Source organism: Ursus americanus, chromosome 14, assembly GCF_024610735.1.
Source record: "Ursus americanus isolate L20-20 chromosome 14, mUrsAme1.1.p, whole genome shotgun sequence".
Classification (NCBI taxonomy): Eukaryota; Metazoa; Chordata; class Mammalia; order Carnivora; family Ursidae; genus Ursus; species Ursus americanus.
This window is the reverse complement of record NC_142140.1, coordinates 64,227,995-64,248,256: the sequence shown is the minus strand read 5'-3', so window position 1 is coordinate 64,248,256 and position 20,262 is coordinate 64,227,995. Positions and strand designations below refer to the sequence as shown.

At 50.3% G+C, this 20,262-nt stretch overlaps 1 protein-coding gene across 3 annotated transcripts in view; it reads right to left on the bottom strand.

The window, feature by feature from the left end:
- The window catches only part of USP43 (ubiquitin specific peptidase 43), a 56,480-nt gene that overhangs the window by 23,444 nt on the left and 12,774 nt on the right, over positions 1-20,262 (bottom strand). For 2 of the 3 annotated variants that reach the window (XM_045797251.2, XM_045797252.2), the window contains exons 3-9: positions 19,699-19,802; positions 13,612-13,704; positions 11,971-12,106; positions 9,173-9,308; positions 7,976-8,111; positions 5,716-5,827; positions 1,932-2,035 (exon numbers count right to left, since the gene is read on the bottom strand). In XM_045797251.2, the coding sequence (XP_045653207.1) occupies positions 1,932-2,035; positions 5,716-5,827; positions 7,976-8,111; positions 9,173-9,308; positions 11,971-12,106; positions 13,612-13,704; positions 19,699-19,802 (821 nt within the window). The remainder of the gene's footprint in view (positions 1-1,931; positions 2,036-5,715; positions 5,828-7,975; positions 8,112-9,172; positions 9,309-11,970; positions 12,107-13,611; positions 13,705-19,698; positions 19,803-20,262) is intronic. The other variant, XM_087867614.1, reaches the window with a different exon arrangement.

Below are 20,262 nucleotides of genomic sequence, written 5' to 3'. Positions count from 1 at the left end.
CGCCTTAACATGCCTAAGTACTTCCTCTCAAGTTGTCATGGGCCGGGGACAAGCAGCGGACAGGTGGGCATCAGTCTGTGGAATTCACTTTGAAGCCAGAGTGCCGTGAGGGGAGCCCCTCTCAGAGCCCCCCAAACCCCTGCGCTCCCTTTTCCCATCAGACCCAAGCAGGGCGGGTCAACATTTCCCCAGCCTCCCTAACTCTGTAAAGCGGCTGCCAAGCAACGGGGTTGCTTAGGACCTTCGGGCTTTCGCCCCACCCTGCTGGCTCCTGGTTTTTACAAAGGGAGGGGTCCTTCCTTACTGTGAGGCTGACACCCATCCAGATTCTGACACCCATTCCCATGCGGGCTTTCTTGTCAACACCACCAAGCAATCCACTCGATTCCAGCATCATCTACTGGTGTCAGCATCGGATCCCACAGGTGAAGGGCTCCGTCCTACAGGACCGCCCCCGCCCACTTTAGACACCAGCCGCAAGTCCGGGTTGTCATCTGGGCGTTCTGACCACCTGGCTGCAGATGGGAGGCTCCAGGGCCCCCTCCTTGGGTTTGGTGAACTTGCTAGCGCGGCTCATAGAACTCAGAGAAACACCGCACTTGCTGGACCGCCAGCTTATTGTGAAAGGGTGGATGGAACTCAGAACGGCCGGATGGGAGAGAGGCAGAGGGCGACGCGTGTGGGAAGGCTGAAGAGCTTCCGTGCCCTCTCTGTGCCCACCACCGGCCCTCCCAGCACCTCTGTGTGCCCACCCACCTGGAACGCTCCCCAAACCTGCCCTTCTGGGTTTTTATGGAGGTCTCATCACATAGACATGATTGATTCATCACTGGCCACTGGGAAGTGAATTCAATCTCCAGCCCTCTCCCTCCCCTGAGGTCTTCGGGTGGGAAGGAGAGTTCCAACCTTTAATCACAGGTTGGTTCCCCTGGCAACCTGGCCCCATCCTTAGGTTCTTTCCAAAAATGACCTCATTAATGTAAACTTGGGTGTGGTTGAAAGGGGCTTGTTAGGAAGACTAAGACGCCTTTATCACTTATCACTAAAAGCACTCCAAGGGTCTTACGAGCTCTGTGCCACAAGACCAAAGACATATTTCTTTTTATAAATCATAACATCACACCTACGTTACGGGTTCACTCAGCTGTGGCTGGCCCAGCCAGAAAATCAGAAATGTTGATGGACAGCTTTGTGTCTGTGGGAAAATGACCAAAAGACCTAGAGAGCCCCTCTCGGGACTCTGCTGCTGGCGTGCACCGCTCGGCAGGGCTGTGCGAGGTGAAAAGCCGTGGGGGTGGGGGGGCCACACTGGCGTGACCCCTCAATCACAGACACAGTGTTCTCCAGCTGGAGCCAAAGACTCCATGGCAGAATTCTCCCCTACCCCAGATGGGACATTCGGGTTGAATTTGACAGCATCTCACTGAATGAATTGGGGTTTCTCCGTCAGACTGAAATGGGTTCCAATTCACGCTGGGCCATTAGCTACACAAGGACGAGCAAGTTACTAGGGGAGCCCGGGTGGCTCAGTGGGTTAAACGCCTGTCTTTGGTTTCAGGGTCCTGGGATCAAGTTCCACATCAGGCTCCCTGCTCTCCCTGCGGGGTGTCTGCTTCTCCCTCTCCCTCGGCCCCATCCCCTTGCTTGTGCTCTAATAAATAAATAAAATCTTAAAAAAAAAAAAAAGTGCGAGCAAGTTCACTCGCCTCTGGGAACCTCAGTGTCCCCTCATCTTCGAGGTGGTCACCACGGCCCCTCTCTAGACATGAGGGTTGAAAGCACAGCATGTGTCGATGGATCCAACACACCGGGAGGCAAGCGACCGGGAGTAGACAGGATGGTCATCAACGTACGGGTACAGAACCCGCGAGGACCCCAGTCAAATACGACGACACCTGTTCCCTTACCGCATCTGGAACGTCCCCCCTTACCTGTCTACTGCCCAGTGACAGAGGGGATGGCTGTCCTGTGGGGATAAGTAGGTGCAGGCCAGAGAAAGCCCCACAACCCGGACGGAGAACAGAGATCCCGGATTCTGATGAGACACCAAACAGAGGCAGTGGGTTAGCACGGCGTCGACTGCACTGAGACTCTCAAGGGCAAAGAAGTCACTCAAAGACTCTCATCCGTTTTGTTGGTGGTCTATTTTGAGTGTTCCCTTAAAAATTAGTATTCAGAACCTGCAGATATAAAGGTCTTTTTTGTTAAAGAAGATGCACATGGGTGGCTCAGTCAGTGAAGCGTCCGACTCTGGATTTCGGCTCAGGTCGTGATCTCAGGGTCGTGAGATCGAGCCCCGCGTCCGGCTCCGCGTTGGGCATGGAGCCTGCTTGAAATTCTTCTTCCCTCAGCCCATCCCTCCCCCCAAAAGAAGATACACGCTGTACCTTGTAACGCAGCAATTTAACACTGTTTAACATATTACATTTTCCGGAACAACGCAGTGTTTTTAAATAACACATGTTTAATTGGAGTCGATGCTGCCAGTCGATGGAAAAATCACTCAATTAATTAACAATCAATAGATAACTTACCTGACTTTAAGATGACCACCATCATCACCAGATCACCAAAACAAGGCGAGTTTCTAAAAGCACGCTAGCGTCTACGTTACATACCAAATGCTTAAGAAGTATTTGCACGCTTCAAAATAAGCCACATAAGGAAATCCTACCTATGTGTTTATTCTAAGATGCATGTCTTTTTCATATTCTAACATTTCTGAAGTTGGAGGGAGCCTTAAGCGGCGTTATTCGCAACAGTCAAAACGTGGGAACAACCTGAGTGTCCCTCAACGGTTGAGTGGATGAACACGATGGGGTCTACACACACGATGGAATATTATGCAGCCTTAAAAAGGAAATTCTGACGTGTCCCAGCATGCATGGACCTCAGAAATACTGTGCACCAGACCCAGCAGGTCAAACACTGCATGACCCTGCTTCATGATACCTACAGCAGGCAGATTCATAGGGACAGAAAGGGGGATGGGGGTGACCAGAGGCTAAGGGCTGGGGGCTGGGGGGTTGTTAAACGGGCAGAGAGTTTTTGTAGGGATGCTGAAAATCTGGGGTAAGGATTATGGTGATGGTTTTACAATGTCGTAACTATGACTAACGTACACTTACGAATGGCTAAAATCAGTGTTATGGATATGTCACCACCATGAAAAATAATCAATGGCGTCTTCAAGTGAAGTAAATACGGTCCTTTAAAAAAAAAAAAAAAGGATTTATTTGAGAGAGAGAGAGAGTGTGTGCGCGTGTGTGGCGGGGAGGGGAGGAGGGGGACAGAGAAAGGATCTCAAACAGACTCGGTGCTGAGCACAGAGCCCACGTGGGGCTCGATCTCATGACCCTGAGATCACGGACCTGAGCCAAAACCAAGAGTCGGACGCTTAACCCACTGCGCCATCCTGGTGCCCTGCAAATACGGTTCTTAAAATGGTCACTGATGACCTTAGCTTCGATTAGAAAATCGACGACGCTTCCTTCCAAACTCTGACAGTGATAAAAGGTAGACACATGTCTACTTACAAAGCACTGAGGAACTACAGGTTGAATTCAGACAGGGGAAGAGAGGGAAGGCACTGGAATTCCAGGAAAGAGCCATAGCGTGTGGGCACGACCCAACACATCCTCAGACAGCCTCGACCCGCTCCTCCGAGTGTGGGGAGCAAGGACACACCGGTAAGGTGAATGGGAACCCAGCTGTAGGGAGCCTTGAGCTGTGAGGTCCAGGGTCCATGCCCGATTGGACCATAACCACAGTGTGGTTGACCTACAGCTTCAACAAAGATAGAAGCAATGGCGGGATGCAAGCTGCCCCCAGAGGCTTGGATCCAGGGGTGGCCACGGAAGGGCGTACTTCCTAAGGAGACCGTTTCTTAAATCTGGGGGTGGCGAGGTGGGGTGGGGGGCTCTTGCTGTTTGGACAGCAACAGAATCAACACAATCAAGGCACCAATACTGCATGGAGGAAGTCTATCCCGCTGCGCAGAAAGCAAGTCTACAAAGTGACCCCAGAAATGTCTCGGCAGTGATAAGCCTCCACTTTTCAGGATTCCAACAAATTCAGTCTGCCCAGCAAACTGGTCATTTTTGGAAGACGTTCTCCTGTCTTCCATGCTTAGCTGGGAAAATTCATTTTAGAGCCTTCACTGAACTTTTCATCTCTTCGGCTCCAGGTTGAGCATTCCGAATGTATTCAAAGTATGACCATACCGAGCCAGGATTTTATATGGCACTAAAACATTATGGGTTAAATGGGTGGGCGATCCTAGGAACCCCGCAACTGTTTAGAACACCTTCCTCCTACAGAAAATCAGACGCACCCACACACTGACCCATGAGTCCACAGAAAAGCATCCGTACTCCGAGGGAGGGTGCCTCTATCAGAATTCTGCTGGTCCCACTGACTGCCTGACGGGTTTCTGCAAACCCATTGACCAGAGGGGCGCAGAGGCAGACGTCCATGTGTGATCAGGTGGGGAATAGGGACGGCTGGGTTCAACGCTCACATAAAAGGGGTTTCATCCACTTGCAAGGATCAGGGGCACAAGGTTTTGCAGAAGGCTGGGGCTATTATTACAAGATCCTCTGACCTATTTCGAGAGAAGTTTCGGGCTCTAATTCGGGCACCATGGCAAAAAAAAATCCTGGAGAGATACAGGTTGGTACGAATGTAGAGAAGGTCTTTGACAAAATGTCATTTCATGTACCTTCTGAATCAAATGTGTGGTCTTGGGGCGCCTGGGTGGCACAGAGGTTAAGCGCCTGCCTTCGGCTCAGGGCGTGATCCCGGCGTTATGGGATTGAGCCCCACATCAGGCTCCTCCGCTGTGAGCCTGCTTCTTCCTCTCCCACTCCCCCTGCTTGTGTTCCCTCTCTCGCTGGCTGTCTCTCTCTCTGTCAAATAAATAAATAAAATTAAAAAAAAAAAAAATCTGAAAGATCAATAAATTAAAATAAACTGCTAAAAAAAAAAAAAAAAGTGTGGTCTTCCCCGAGCAGAAAGGAGCAGGAATTATGAAGAAACCACCTCTGAGAAGTTCTTACATAGGGAAGCAAAATTCTGAGGCTCCTGACCTGCCCCCCAAAATGTCAACACCTTCTGAACCATGGGAAGGGTTTCTGATACTCTAGGGGCCAAAAGGAAGGGTTTCAGCATGTGTTGCGTTTCTCTGATAACTACCAACCTGAGAATAAATAAAGGAGCAAGGCAAAAAGGTGTTTTGCCTTGAGGTTTTAATTTCGGTGTTTTCTTCTTTAAACTGGACAAAATTATTTTAATATCTAGATGTTCCTGTTTGGACTTAAAACATCCATTTTCATTTCCCGCAGAAGTTAGACCTCAAGTCCCCTGAAATTTCGGATGCAAACGTGTAAGTTACAATTCGTTGTAATACACTACACTCCAGGGAGAACCATAGAGAAGCCATAAATATAGAAAACCGAGAAAAACGGTGTCAATCCTATTCCAGTGGTGTCTTTAAAGATTTAACGGGACGAGGGCTCTGTCCGTGGAAGGTGTTTCGTAATGGTGCAAAGAGTCGCACAGCACAGGCTACAGGATGGTTACTGCTTTGCATAAGAGCAACGCGGTTTTATGTGGCAGCGTGAACGCTCGCATTAACAGCAAATGCCCGTCTCTGCCGAGCTCCTCCTAGACCCCGACCCCCATCTCCAGCCCCCACAACACACGACACACACCGACCTGGATGGGGGCCTCGCTCTTCATGACACAGCGGACCTTACTGAGAATGCACTCCCTCAGCTGGGCCCAGGAAACGGCTCTGTCTTCCCGCAGCAGGAAAGGTGGCCCGAACCTGCACGATTCAAGGGCATCAGGTTAGCTCAGCGAAGGAACATGAGACACTACTCGACAGTCAGGAGCGTCGGCCCCGCTCACAAGCACCTGTCCCCTGGGCCTGAGCTGAGCGCCAGGCCCCGCTCGAGAGGGCCCGTCGGAGGACCTCGCTGCAGACGGACACACGGTCGTACGCACAGACGCCCAGAAATGCCAAGCCCGAGAGAGACGTGGCGGTGGAAGCAGACGGCTCAGCCGGTCGGCCCGCTGGGAGACTCTCCCCCTCGCAACAGGGCAAGAGAACACTGGAGCCAGGGGAGAGCAGGCGGGGGTTAACCCAGAGCAAAGCCGCTCTTGCGGACGCACCGGTGGTTTTGTGCGTCAGGACTATTCTCGGGAGAATGTTTTCCATGACCCGAGCTGAGGAGCGCCCCGAGGTGCACCTGCAGCGCCCGGATCGCCAGACGTGGCTGCGGCCACAGTCCCGGCTCAGCCATGGGTACCACGGGACAAACACCAACCAGCGTGTCCCGTGGCCGCGCCACGCAAGGTGGTATGAGGGGCCGAAGGGATGGGAATGTGACACTGTTGAATTAACTTTGCTGAAAGCCAGCACGAACCCGAGTGGTGCGTCTGGAACGGCAAAGGGACTGTGCCGTCCACGGTCGGTTTATTCACCTTGTCCTCTACTGTTAGGCACTCAGGTCGCCTCCGATGTTTTAATTTGAACGGTGCCTGCTTATGGCAGGAGCTCTATGAATTTTGTGAAGTTGTGAATTAACGTTCATCTCCGTGCCTCATTTTACGAAGGTACCTGTCTGTCTCACTAATTTCCGAGCTGGGTTTTAGACGATGGGTTAAAACCCTCCACCTGTCACGTGATGTAAATATGTTTCCTCGTTTGTGCTTAAAACATTAAATGCCTCTAAAATGTTAGCTTTTTCCTTGACAGCCTCCTGCGGACCTTAGGTCTTAAAACAGTCCTCCGCCCAAAAGACGTCAATATTTCCCTACATTATCTTCAAGTTATTTTACGGTTCCCTTTTAGTCAACCTAGAATTTAAACATGGGAATCTACGGTGGAAGTAAAACAGTTGATTATATTAAAAAAAAAATCAATTCGTCCCCCCCTTATATACCACATAATTTATTCACGCTTTAATAAATGAAACGTGCCATTTTTATCATATAATACCTAAATATGCTTCAGCCTATTCTGTTCCATTATTTAAGTGTATATTCTGGGGCGCCTGGGTGGTGCAGTCGTTAAGCGTCTGCCTTCGGCTCAGGGCGTGATCCCGGCGTTATGGGATCGAGCCCCACATCAGGCTCCTCCGCTATGAGCCTGCTTCTTCCTCTCCCGCTCCCCCTGCTTGTGTTCCCTCTCTCGCTGGCTGTCTCTGTCAAATTAATAAATAAAATCTTAAAAAAAAAAAAAGTGTATATTCTTCCAGCTATATTGCAATTTTTTTTGGCTTCAAAAATTGTTCTTACTTATATAGCCTGTATCGTAATTTTTAATAATTAAAACTCTATCCTGGTTTTATAAAGGAACCCCTCTCCCTTCCTCCTCCTTTCTCCTTCCGCCAGTATTTTCTGACTGTCCTTATGAGCCTATTGTTCCAGATGAATTTCGCAAACATTTTATCAGTACAGACAGCTCTGATCGGAGTTCTAGCTTTCAAGCGTTTTATTTGGGCTACTTACGAAAACGATCTGGTTTGGTCTATTTGTTACGTAACCACACCTGGACCCTTTCACTACTTCCGATCACTTCCCAGTTCCTGGCGCTCTGGACCGGCCACGATATAATCTGCAGACAGTGGTCATTTTATCCCTTCTTTCCTTATGGCCATTTTTTTCCCCCTCGTCCTACTGCACTTGCAGGCCTCACAACGTCGTATAAAATGATAAGGGTGAGAGCCGTAATAATTGTTCCTGAAATTAACAGGAAAGTCTCTGATGCTTAATTGTTAAGGGCGACGTCTGCCATCGTTCAAGGCGATTACTGGTGATCCTCTTAATCAGAAAGTACCCTATTCCTCGTTGATTAACCTTGAGAACCGATGTTTGATTTTTACCAACTTAGAATTGTTCTAGATGGAATCCCAAGCACGTGTCTACACAGCCCAGACATCACATAAGAAGAAGATGAGGTTATACATACCTGCTGGCCTGCTGCCCTGACCCCACCAAGTTACAGAAGAGGACTAGCACCTTGTTCTCGCTATGGACGGGCAGGGATGACCGCGGACCCTCACGGGCTGCCAAGCGTGGCGAGACCGACAGACCAGATGGATGAGCTAAAGAGAGAGAATTATGTTCGTGGTCTTAAAAGACTTCGCTGGGGTGCAACTCTGGCTTCTCCAGCCCCTGTTCTCTTTGAGTGTCTATCAACCACCACTGGGAGACACTAGAGCGCTTTGAAGAAAGAGATATTAGGTACGTGGCACCTGTGCCCTCTGGTACCTGGTACACCAAGATCCCATACGTGGTGGTGAATCTGCCATCGTGTTCAGCCAGTAATATTAAAACATGGGCAGGAAAGTTCATTGACACTTCCCAAAGTCGATCCGAAAAACACCCCAAAATGACTTTCGTTGCTTTTATGCCTGGATCAGAGAGCCACGAGTTGGCTGTGGCTTTCTCAGCCCACGAAAGAAGGAGAGAGAAGGTGAGAACCTTTACCCTTGAGGATGTGGAAGAATTAGACTCTCCTCATTTTCCAATCGTTCTGACAATCAGACTTCTAAAGCACAGATGTGTCACCTTTGATCGAACTTGAAATGAGGGTCTTTTCATTGCACTGTAACATCATCAGGGCCAGTCAAGGCCCCGCTCCAGATTCCAGACCCAGGGGCTCCCTGTTGACGCAGAGCAATGACAGATATCTGGTTCCCACAGCCTGCCATGGAGGCCGGCTGAGGACATGGACCGGGACACAGGATCAACTTGGGCTATGTGGCAACACGGGCAGAGGGTCCTCCAGGTATGGGCCTTCTTGACCGGCTAAGTGGGCCAGAATATAAATTGAACTGCGGTCAAAGGCTGTCAGATGCGGATGTTCTCGGCCAGTCCTAAGTTCAGGAAGTGGGGCTGTTAACAAAAGTCATTTAATAACCCCTTCGGCCATCTACTGCTCTAATTTGTAAACGTTTGATTTCAAGTATAGACCTTGAACCACAAGAGTCCTGAAGGCAAAATCCTGAATAGTGATGCTCATTCTCAAACGGTAGTCTCAGGACCAGTGGCAGCAGCAGCCCCCTGGGAACCTGTTACACCGACTGAATATGTTTTAATCACCAACCACCTATACAGCAAACATCAGAGAAAAGAAACCCGACAGGCCCAAGTACTACTGTACCCGAGAGCATCTCCTGGCCAGGTGGTGGAGGCGCGTGGAAGGCATACACGTTATCCCCCTCGGAGATGGTATTCAGGTCCTCTTCATCAAAGAACGACCGCTGGAATCCAGTGGGACACAGTTCAACCAAGATCACCTGGAACAAGGAGGATCATTTTCCCATCTTGATTTCTCAAAGGGAACTTAAGCAAGAAATCTAAAAATGGGGGCGCCTGGGCGGCGCAGTCGTTAAGCGTCTGCCTTCGGCTCAGGGCGTGATCCCGGCGTTCTGGGATCGAGCCCCGCATCAGGCTCCTCTGCTAGGAGCCTGCCTCTTCCTCTCCTGCTCCCCCTGCTTGTGTTCCCTCTCTCGCTGGCTGTCTCTGTCAAATAAATAAATAAAATCTTAAAAAAAAGAAAAAAAGAAATCTAAAAGTGACTGATAATCTTTTACCCTTTCCTCCCTTCTAAGAGAGAAACACGACTTATTCATAATAAAACAGAGGAGGCATAACAATTAGATTGACCACAGACTATCGCAATGGCAACAACAGAAGCTCAAACTGCTGAGGGAAGGGATGGGGGAAGACAACGGAGGGGGGGAGGGGCGGGATCTCAAGTTTATACCCAGCTAAACTACCAGGCAAGCACTAAGAATAAAATACAGCTCTCTTCAGATTAAAAGTTAAAAGTGTTTACCATGAATAGATCTCTACTGGAAGAACTTCTAAATAGTCTTGCCAACTTTTTTCACAACGTGGCGTATGCGGAACATATTTTTACGGAACACAGAGGTAAGGAGAAGAAGTTGCTCTCATAGCAGAGAAGAGGGGTGACCACCTTAAGGGTCCTGTCACCTCGAGGGCGGAAGGCATCAACATCTCAACACACCTAACCCATTCAGGGCACACTGGCTAGAAAATTCTCTTTGAAAAGATATGTTTCAGGGTTAGAACAAACAAGCTGAACCCAGAAAAAAAAACTTGAGTTGTAAGAAGAAATGATGAGCCAAAGAAAATGGTAAATATTGGTTAACGTAAACACATACTGACTGTATAAGTCCCTAATAATAACTAATACTAGTACTACAACCAGGGAGAAAGGGGAGGAGGGATTAAAATACTGGACAGTAACATCCATCCACAATAATAATAAAAAAGGTGGAAGGGAGATTAAAGCACACCAAGATCCTTGCATTGCTTGGGGAAATTAACACACGACTTTGCTAATTCTGCATGTTGACATTTTAAGGATAACCACTAAATAAGCACAGAAATAGACTATACGGGTCCTAAACCAGAAGAAATGGAGTAAAAATGGCTCTTTTCTATAAAAGAACCAGGAAAGGAGAGGGAAAGGAGACAAAGAAAAAGCAGGATAAACAGAAAGCAATTTAAAATAAATCCAAGTATATTCATGATGGTAGACACTGTAAGAGGCATACCCCTGCCAGTTAAAATATCAAAACAGATTTTAAGTTCCAATCAGAATGCCCACACGTGCACTTAGGAATCCCTAAGTGACTCCCACCTCCCTGAACAAACACGTCACACCTCGCAAATTCCTGACGATTCTTTGACTCTCGTAATTATTCAAACTCTATGTCGCACCCCCCTTTCGGTATTCAAAACTGCCCTTTCTTCCCCAAGACTCTCACCCACTGTCCTGTTCTCTCTCTCTCAGTATATCCCCGAAGAGTGCTTTGAGTTCACCAAGCAAGATACACACCTTTTCCCCCCCACTTGAATCCTCGTAAACACGGTGATAAGATCAGAGGCACTGACTGGGTGGGGGCCGGAAGGAGCCCACAGAGCGAGGAATCGTGGTGGTTACATGGATAGATGTACAGGGAAAAATTCAACAAACCGTAACCTCAAGGCACGTGCCCCTTATTTTACGCGTGTTACTCAGCAGGAAGGCTGTATTTTTTATCTGAAATTTTTTAATTTGAAAAAAATGCCACGAGGTCATCAGGGAAGTGTAAAAGTTGCGTTTTCTAGTTAAGGACACAGGGGACCAATGGCTTACGTCGTCCAAGGTCAGAAAACAGAAGAGCCCTGATCCAAACCCTTCCTATTACGCCACGTGGCTGTTGACCACCATCACCTCCACCCTGCCCTTGCGTGGGGGCCCCTGTTACGAGTTCTGCCCTCAAAGTCACAGGAAATCCAACCTCTTTACCAGGACTCCTTAAAAAAATAAATAAATAAAATTAAAAAAAAAAAAAAAAAGCACACTCTTCCTTAAACCTCCTCTCTCGAGTTTCACATCCTCAGTAGCTCCTCCTTTTTCACTGACGGCCCCTTCAGAATCCTGGTTTGTGCACTCAGGAGGGAAAATCCACAGCAGTGGCTTGGCCTCTGAAATCCCACCATCTGCATCCTGGGTCAGCGCTAACTAGTGGCATGACCCTGAGCAGGTCACTCAACCTCTTGGTGCGTCCTCCTTGCTCACTGATAAAATGAGGACCATCGTATCGACCGCACCAGGTGGTTGTGAGGACTGAACGGGGTGTGAATACCGAGCTCACAAAATGGCGCCCAGCTCTTGGGAAGCACCACTGAGCATTTCCGGGCATTGGAATTACTAAGATCGTCATCATCATCACGGGTCCTCGTCCTTTTCTGGTAATTCTGCGTAAATGCAGGGAGAGGTCAAGGCTCAGTCTTCAAGACGCCAGGGGTGACCAATCAAACAGAAACTCCTGAGTCACCAGGGAGTCACCTGGGAACCAGAAATGAGTCTCAACAGCCCTAGACAGCTGGCCCAGTTAGCATCCCGTCATTCAGTGACCAGGCCCCCATGCCATTCCATCACACCTCATCCGCAGGGACGCCGCCTTCCTCTGCAACGATCTTCCTCAGGGCTGCTACTGTGCTGAGGATCGGCACGGCCAGGCCAACCCGCAGGAACCGCTGGCTCTTAGAGGGGAAGACCAAGGTGACGCTCAGGAATCTGGAAAATAGGAAGGCGTCCACATCCTTAAAGGACGGACATGAACTGAGAACACCACTGACATTGGGTCAAGTCCAATACTTGGGCTAATCTCGGCTTCCTGGTTGGGTCACTGTACTTTAGGTATGCTGTCACCAGGTGGCAGCGGAGAGCCAAGTCTCCAAGGGTCTCAGCTGAGTGTAGTTTTCCAGGGTTAAAAAAAAAAAAAGGTACTTGATTAAGAATCACAGTACAGACCTGTGATCTCAAGGTTCTGTTTGTCCAACAGATCACGGTAAGCAAAAACGAAGTTGGAAATGTGAGATGGAAAAGGGTCAGGTTTCTTCCACTACGGCTCGACAGTATTGATGATGCCCTCCTTATTGAAATTCTCTTTGGTAATAGGACACTTTGCCTTCTGCCACCCCGCCCCCTGGGCACTTTTCCCTTGGACACTCTCTGGAATCTCTAGTTCTACCTCCTGTTGTCCCCGCTAGCACCCTGGGGCTCCCTCCTCCAGCTCCTGCTTCCCCTGTTCCTTCCTGCAACACTCGTCCATTCATACAGCTCACTGCCACAGCTGGGACTGGAACCCCGGGCAGTCTAGCCCCAGAGTCAGTGGTCCCAACCCCTGTCCTATGCTTCATGAGGCCAAGAATCTTAGCTCACATCCATCAGCAGGCATCCCCTGGTCATGTCACCGAAGAAAGGACAAGCCAGTGTCACATGTGTAGCACAGATGAGAGGCCGCACAGGAACTGGGACCACAAATGGGGTTTACGGTGCCAGGAAAGGCTTTATGAAGCTTTGGACCTTCAGTTGCATCCTAAAGATGGGGGACTGTCAACAGGAGGAGGTCTAGAGAGACGGTATTTTCGGAAGTGGAGGACACAAGGAAGAAATGCCACCGTCTCAACAGCAGCGTAGGACTCACCAAACATCCCTGACATTGACATTGGCCAGATGCCTTAAAGGCTTTCAGACCTAGGCTTCTGGAATGCCTGTACTGTGTGCCTCGTTCGCTTATAAAGCCGAGCCTGCCATGCCTCTTACCTGACCCTACTACCCTCCTCTTTCCTGTTTCTCGCTCCTCTCCTTCGACACCCCCTTCCCTTGTTCCTTTGCTCCTTAAAGAAACCCCGTCTTTGCACCTTCACAAAGAGCAAAAAGGATTTGGAAACAAAGCAGAGAAAAGCAGGTGGTGACAGACTGTTTTTCAGATCTGCCCCTGGTTCTGCCGAGGGGTACCGACCGGCCCGTGCCCGCTTCTGAGGGGGCCAAAGACGGAGCCCGGCTACGGCGTGACAGACAGAGCGCTGCGGATAATTCATTCCTTCGTCGGCTGAAGAAGGGACGCGGTAACCGTTCACTTTGTCACATTGGGTCGCCGAACGTCGCCAGCTTTCTAAGGCTGGTTTCTGCAGACATGCTGGCTGAGGTTTGCAAGAGACAGAACAGGTGCGAGGCCAGAAGGCTCCCAGGAAGGCCGAAGGACGGGAGTCAAGTGCGCCGCCCGTAATACGTACCTCGTCTGACGCAAGGGGATGGGTAGTGACACGCACAGGAAGGGGTCGAAGGTGTTGCTCTGTTTCAGGCAGTGGGGACAGGTCAAGGAAGATCTGGGAGGGCAGGGGAAAAAAAAAAAAAGAGTTTCAAGCTGAATCGCACTTAGTTTGGCAGAACCTCAAAAAGGGAAGTATAAAATGGCCACGTGATCCAGCCATTCCCCTCCCAGCTACCTACCCAAAAGCAGTTGAAAACAGGTATATTTGTACAAATACTTGCACACCAATGTTCACAGCAGCACTATTCACAAGAGCCAAACGGTGGACACCAGCCGAATGTCCATCAGCGGGTAACGGGATAAATCCACGTAAAGCCACGGAGACGGAAAGCGGACTGGTGGCTGCCAGGTACAGGGGAGGGGAGGGGAGGGCTTAACGGGTATCGGGTTTTCTTTGGGGTGATCCAAATGGTTAGGAACGAGACATAGGTGCTGATTGCACAACGTCTCGTACGTGCCACGAAACTCTACGCTTTAAAATGGTCAACTTTTCGTTACGTGACTTTCACCTCAATTTTTAAAAAAAAAAAGTTTTAATCACACGCGGCAGTGTGCTGAGTACGGGAAGGGAAGGGAAGCAAAAACCCCTCCAGACAGAAATAGCAGGCTGCCTTGCAAGCTGGAAGGAATCTTAGGACCATGCCTTCCCCTGGTTCTCAGCCTCCCTGTGCTCCAGGATCACAAAGGAAGCTTTCCTAAAAACGCAAATATCTCAGCCCTCCTCCCCTAGAGTTTGTCCCAGGGGAGCCCAGGGAGAGGCTCAGGCATCAGGATGTCAACGGCTCCTGAGACACTGGTGCTCAGCCAGGGTGCAAAACCACCGATGGAGTTCATCCTCCTCGTTGGACCAGTGAGGCAACCAAGCTCGGAGAAAGGCAGCTGATAGTGAAAGAGTTAATATCGAAGCAGCGTTTACAGAGAATTGGGAGTTATTCTGATCACTGTGCTTGTATTAACCCACGTACTACCCGCAACCACCAGTATTATCCCCCATTTGGCAGACAAGAAAACCGAAGCACAGAGAAGTTAAGCAACTTTCCCAAGGGCCACACAGCTCTTAAACGGCAAAGCTAGGCTCGGGTTCCGGAGGCCACACTCATCACCGCTCCTCCAGGGTCTTTAGTATAAGCAGATGAGGCATCAATTGTTTCAGACAGTAGATATACACACAGTTGACTTATAACTTTAAGCTTTCAAATTTAACACTCCCTTACTTAAGAGCGTGTTGTCCCTGAAAACAAAGCGTGATTTTTGTATTCCACATGGGGACTCCAGTTTTATTTCCTTAATCCTATGACGCACCAAATTCTGCCAAGACGTAAGGGATTTCCGGATGCTATGGGGGCATCCTCAAATCTACACGGCCTTCTTCCTTGGGGAAAACGGACCAGCACCCCGCTGACAGTCATGCTCTTATACCATAGTCAGCAAGGAAAATGGAGCTGGTATCCTAACAAGGTTTCGAGTCTCCGCAGGGAGTCCAGGTGGAGTGCTTTCCCACGGAGAAGAGAATGGGAAAAACCGGGAGAAGCAAGAAACCCTGAGGTTTTCAGGGTGCTGGCCACGGTTGGCCCTAAGAGAGCTGGCCAGAGCAGGTCAGCTCCCCGAGGGGGACAAGTTAACAGCATGCCATCCATGACTTTAGAAAACAGACCCGAGTATTTAATGTCCAATAACTTGTTCCCTCTGGTAAATTTCCCCCTGGGAAAACCATGGTAATGTTTTGGTAAAAATGGTGTATCAGACACCGAGCTCCAGGTGGTAGGGGGATGTGACAGTTGTGGGGTCCCCTCTGCCACCCTGTTTCTCTTGATCTTTCTCCTACCTTCACCCATTGAGTACCTGAGAAAGCCTAACAGGGATTGCCGCCTGTAATAGGGACCAGATCAGACTTTCTGTGGATAAAAGCCACGAGTGACAAAGAAATGAAAACACACACACACACACATACACACACATGTCCTCCCGCAGCCAAAACTCCTACGTAGCACTAATCCTTGGTTATTAAACTCACAGATGTTTTTAGGTTGTGGCAATAATCATATGGAATAACCAATTATTTCTCCTCTAGTCCATAACCTAGTCTAGCACCCTAATCCCATTCCTCGTCCTCTCCTCCAGCCAGAGTCAAAAATCCCAACACCCTAAAAAGGAGGGGAGGGAGAACCTCAGTGAACAGAGATCTCTGAATTAACCCACAATAAATCCTCCAGCTTCCAATTTCATAAAGAAGGGCTGATACTGAGGAGGGTACAGAAAGCAAGCTGAGCACAGAGCAGAAGCTGACACCCCGCAACCCCCCCCCCCCCCATGGGATATAAGTGACATTCCTCAGGCACTCCTGGCAGCCCTAAGGAAAAACAAATAGTTAACTTAGATCACAATCCTGCAAGACCTTTGTCTCCCTCAGTTTACAAATCTCTTAGTGATTTACAGGAACAAAGCATTTCTATCAATAACGTAGCTTCCAGAAGGAAATGTAGGTACAATTAAATGTCCTTATAACCCGCAGCCCATTGACAGATACTTGAGGGGGGCAGAGTACAACGTTCCTCCAGGAAGCTCCCCACTATCTTCATGTGAATGCCTTGCTAGAGGGAAAAACAAAATTAACTTGACAATGGCAGGGCCTCCGGTATCCCGGGAGTCTTCTTTAGCATATGAAAGTTCTTTCTCAACCTCCCTTTTTCCTTACCTCCCCCAACCCCGTAGCATATAATCAGCCACCCCTCACAACCCGGGGCAGCAGCCCTTTCCGCCCATGGGTCCTGTCCCCCTGCTTTCATAAACCACCATTTTGCACCAAAGACGTCTCAAGAATTCTTTCTCGGTCCTCGGCACCGGACTCCACCCCACTGAACCTCACCTATATTCCAAAACTACATCAATACCACGGCGAGGTTCCATCGCCCGCCAGCCCTGCGCAGCGGAGAGGAAGGCTTATGAGCGCCCAGAGCCACAGGGACCGCCACTCAGCCCCACTGGCCACCCTGGAAAACCACTTCCCACAGCTCAAAAGCCCTCACCTAGACGGACATCCCTACCTCGATTTTTTCTTTACTCCAGACGATCCCGCACAAAGCGGCTATTTTTAGCTGTCACTGGTTCCTTTTTTGAAGCTCGAACACCTCGCTTCTTACTCATCATCCTACAGGAACCTACCCAAAGGGCGCCTGCAATCCTTAATATCCGATCAACTTAAATGTTCCTTCCTCAGCAATCCTCCCTGGACTCACCCCACACCAGAGACCATGTGATATTGTGACTTATAATGAGAAACATGTATTTGGTCTTTGTCCCAGTTCCGGGCACTGAGCTCCTAAAGCCCTTAGAATTACCTAAGGGATGAGCCCTGGGGCAAAAAGTGCATCTTTTGTTACTCCTAACAAGCCCTAGACAACCACACCCACCCGGGAGTTCTGTTAATGAGATGGTTGGGGATGGCCCCTAGGTCACCAAGGATGGGGGCTGGTTGCCAGGGGAACCGACCAGGGATTAGAGGGTGGGCACTTTCAGGGGAGGAAAGGGGCTCCCAGAGGCTGAGTTCATCACTAAGGGTCAATGATTCCATCAATCACAGGTAGGTAATGAGACCTACTGGAAAGCCCTAGCAGGAGGGGTTTGGACAGCTTTGAACCCGTGGAGGGGCTGGGAGGGCGGGGGAGGGGGCCCCAGAGAGGACGCAGCAGCTCAGCACCCCCTCCCACGCACCTGGCCCAGCGCAGCCCATCCCGCTGTTTCTGAGTTGTATCCTTTTTATAACTAATTGCTAATCTCTGGATGTGGGGACTGATGCTGTCTCCAGGTAAACAGTGTCAGATTGGAGTTACACTGCCGGATGCCCTGGCCGCGTGCATGCGAGCCGCCAAACAGCCTGGTGTGGGGAACGCGCCCAGCGCCCACACACCTGACACCTGCAGGTTTAAGTACCGCAGGAGAGAGACAGAGTAGTATAAAGGAAAACAGGAGTTTTCTTCCTTTCACCTGGGTCACACGCACCTCAAAGCACCTGCCAGCTACATAACCCCATAAAAACCCAGGAGTCACCCTAGATTCTCCCCTTTCCCTCGGTGCCTCCCCCTTGCGCCTTAAAGTCATGAGCAACACATTTCGGGCTGTCCACCTCTCTCCACCTCCTCGGCCACCCCTGGATCCCAGGCACCATCCCTCTCCCATGGTCCCCCAGCCGTCCAACTGCCAGTCCTGCCTCCCTCCAGCCCCCCCAAACCACCAGTGTGATCTCTGAATATCAAAATGTGAGCACCCCCGGCTTCAAATTCTGCAGCGGCTTCCTGTGCCCTTCAGAAGAAAATGCACGCCTGGGCAGGGCACCTGCACTACCCGGTCCCCGTCCACCACTCCAGCGGTCCCTCCCACCCCCGCCTCCCTGGCAGCTACCTTGACTTCTCTGTCCCTTGCTGTGCCAACGTCATTCCAACCCCAGGCCTTTTGCCTCTGCCGTTTTCTCTGCCTGGATGGCCCTGTCCCCAGATTCGTGAATAGCTGACTCCTTGTCACTCGGTTCTCGGCTCAAATGTCCCCCTCTAAAAAGAAGCCTTCCCGGACCACCTTATCTAAGGCTGGCTGCCTCCCCTACACCCCGAGGTGTGTCTTATCACCATCACGAGCTGCTGTGACGTGTGTGGTGTTACCGAACACCTGCCCCAGTAGAACGTGAGCTCCATGAGAACGGGGGCCGTGCCTTGTTCGCAGCTCCCTTCCAGCGCCGAGAAGGGAAGTGGCCCGTAGTGGGTGAAACGGCAAATATCGAGGGCGCATGCGCAGGTTATCTGGTTGGTATTTCTCGCTCGTGGGCAAGGAGTGACGCTCTTTGCTTATCCAGTGGACCAAGCACGAGAGCAGACGCTCAAATATTTGACAGAAGGGAAGAAAGGGAGCATGGGCGCCCAGGAAGGGGAGTGGGCAGAGAGAACGGAATGAGCAGAGAAATAAGCGCATCGATTGTACAAAGACACCCATGAGCCGTACCTGGTGGCAATTCTTGGTGTCCCTGCCCCGCAGTCAAACCTACCCTGGCCTTAAACTCCCCTTTCCCTCCTAGATGTTCTTTGTCCTCCTCGCTTCTTCTCCTGTCTCAGTTTTGTTTCAAGCAGCCTTTGCTCCACGCACCTGCATGTGAGTAAGACCGATGCCCCCCGCGTGGCTTTCGTGGCTCCAAAGGATCCGCAGCCATGAAACCGGGGTTCGATCTGTGCACGCCACCACAGGAAAGAAATGGGCCTTATTGTGTACAACAATAAAATCTAGGCTCAGGTACAAGTTTTTAATTAGCCAGTATGCTAAGTGACCAAGGGTAGCGTGTCACCAAGAGGCGGGTTCTCTGTAACCGAGGGTTTCCCCGAAATCCTGATGATTGTCCTCATTCCCACATGTGAGCAGGTTCTGTGCTTGCTGAAGATGTTCCCACCCGTTCAATCCTAGTCGTCCTTCAGAGCCCATCAAAGGCACGCCTCCTCCAAGAAGCCCAGGGGGATTTCTCCCCGTGGCCCCCTCACTGTAATCAGTGCTTTCACTAAACCATCATAGCACTTGGCAATATGCTGCTTTACCTGAATCTCTGAACTGTCATATATATAAAAGCCCAAAGAGAGCTTTTCTGAAGTCAAAGGCAGTGTAATTATATATATATATATATATATATACATACATTTGTGTCCTCCATGCTGCTGGGAAATCTTGAGCTTGAAAGCACTGGGTAAACTGGGCTCTCTGGCTATAGGAACGAACAGGAAGGGTCTCGCCAACTTCTCGGTGATTGCCTTGCCTGTCGGGGAAGCCCTGCGCTCCACAGTCACACTATGTGGAAGGCGCCGGGGGTGGGATGGGAGGCCCAGGAGCCAGCAAGAAGGGAAAGAAGAAACACTAATCTCCAGAGCAGACAGGAGTTGAGTGGTTAACTGGGATTTATAATGGGAGAGAGAAGGGCGCTTGTGTTTCCGTTGTCTTGTAGTCAATGGGAGACCAGTTATCAGCATTCAGGTTTGGGCGATCCATTCCGAGCCCATTCCACTCTTGCCTATATTCTTACCTATACTGTGCTTGAAAGTGGCTCTGTACGAAGCTTTGGCCTAGGGAGAGCTGAGCCGATGGAGATGGGAGGTTCTCGGGGGTTCTGCTGGCTTCGGGCTGAGGCTGCAAAGACATGAGGGAAGGAAGTAAGATTAGGAATGCTCCCATCGCTCCACTGCCTCTGGACCGCTGAGCCCTGGCCTCCTGGGTCCACATCACCTCTCCCGGGGCCGGGCTCTGCAGGACCTGGACGTTCTGTCGACTTTGCCCCAATTCACAGCTCCTTTGGTCTTTGGACTTTCCAAATTCCCTCAAAGAAGGTGCTGAGGGAGCAGAGCTAAAGCGTGAAGCTTGGGAACGGTCCCACATACTCGGCCACCTCTGCTGTGACCTCTGTCTCAAGTGTCCCCATTCGCATGGCCATCCTGCTGGGCCCCACGTGTCTACGCCTCCTGTACCTTTCACCGGGAAGCCTGCCACCACTGCAAATGCGTCCGTTCATCTCCCATCATCCACCTGCGGGTCGACCCGCCCCATCGGCATCTCCCCAGGAGCCAGTCTTCACACGAGCACTGGGCACACC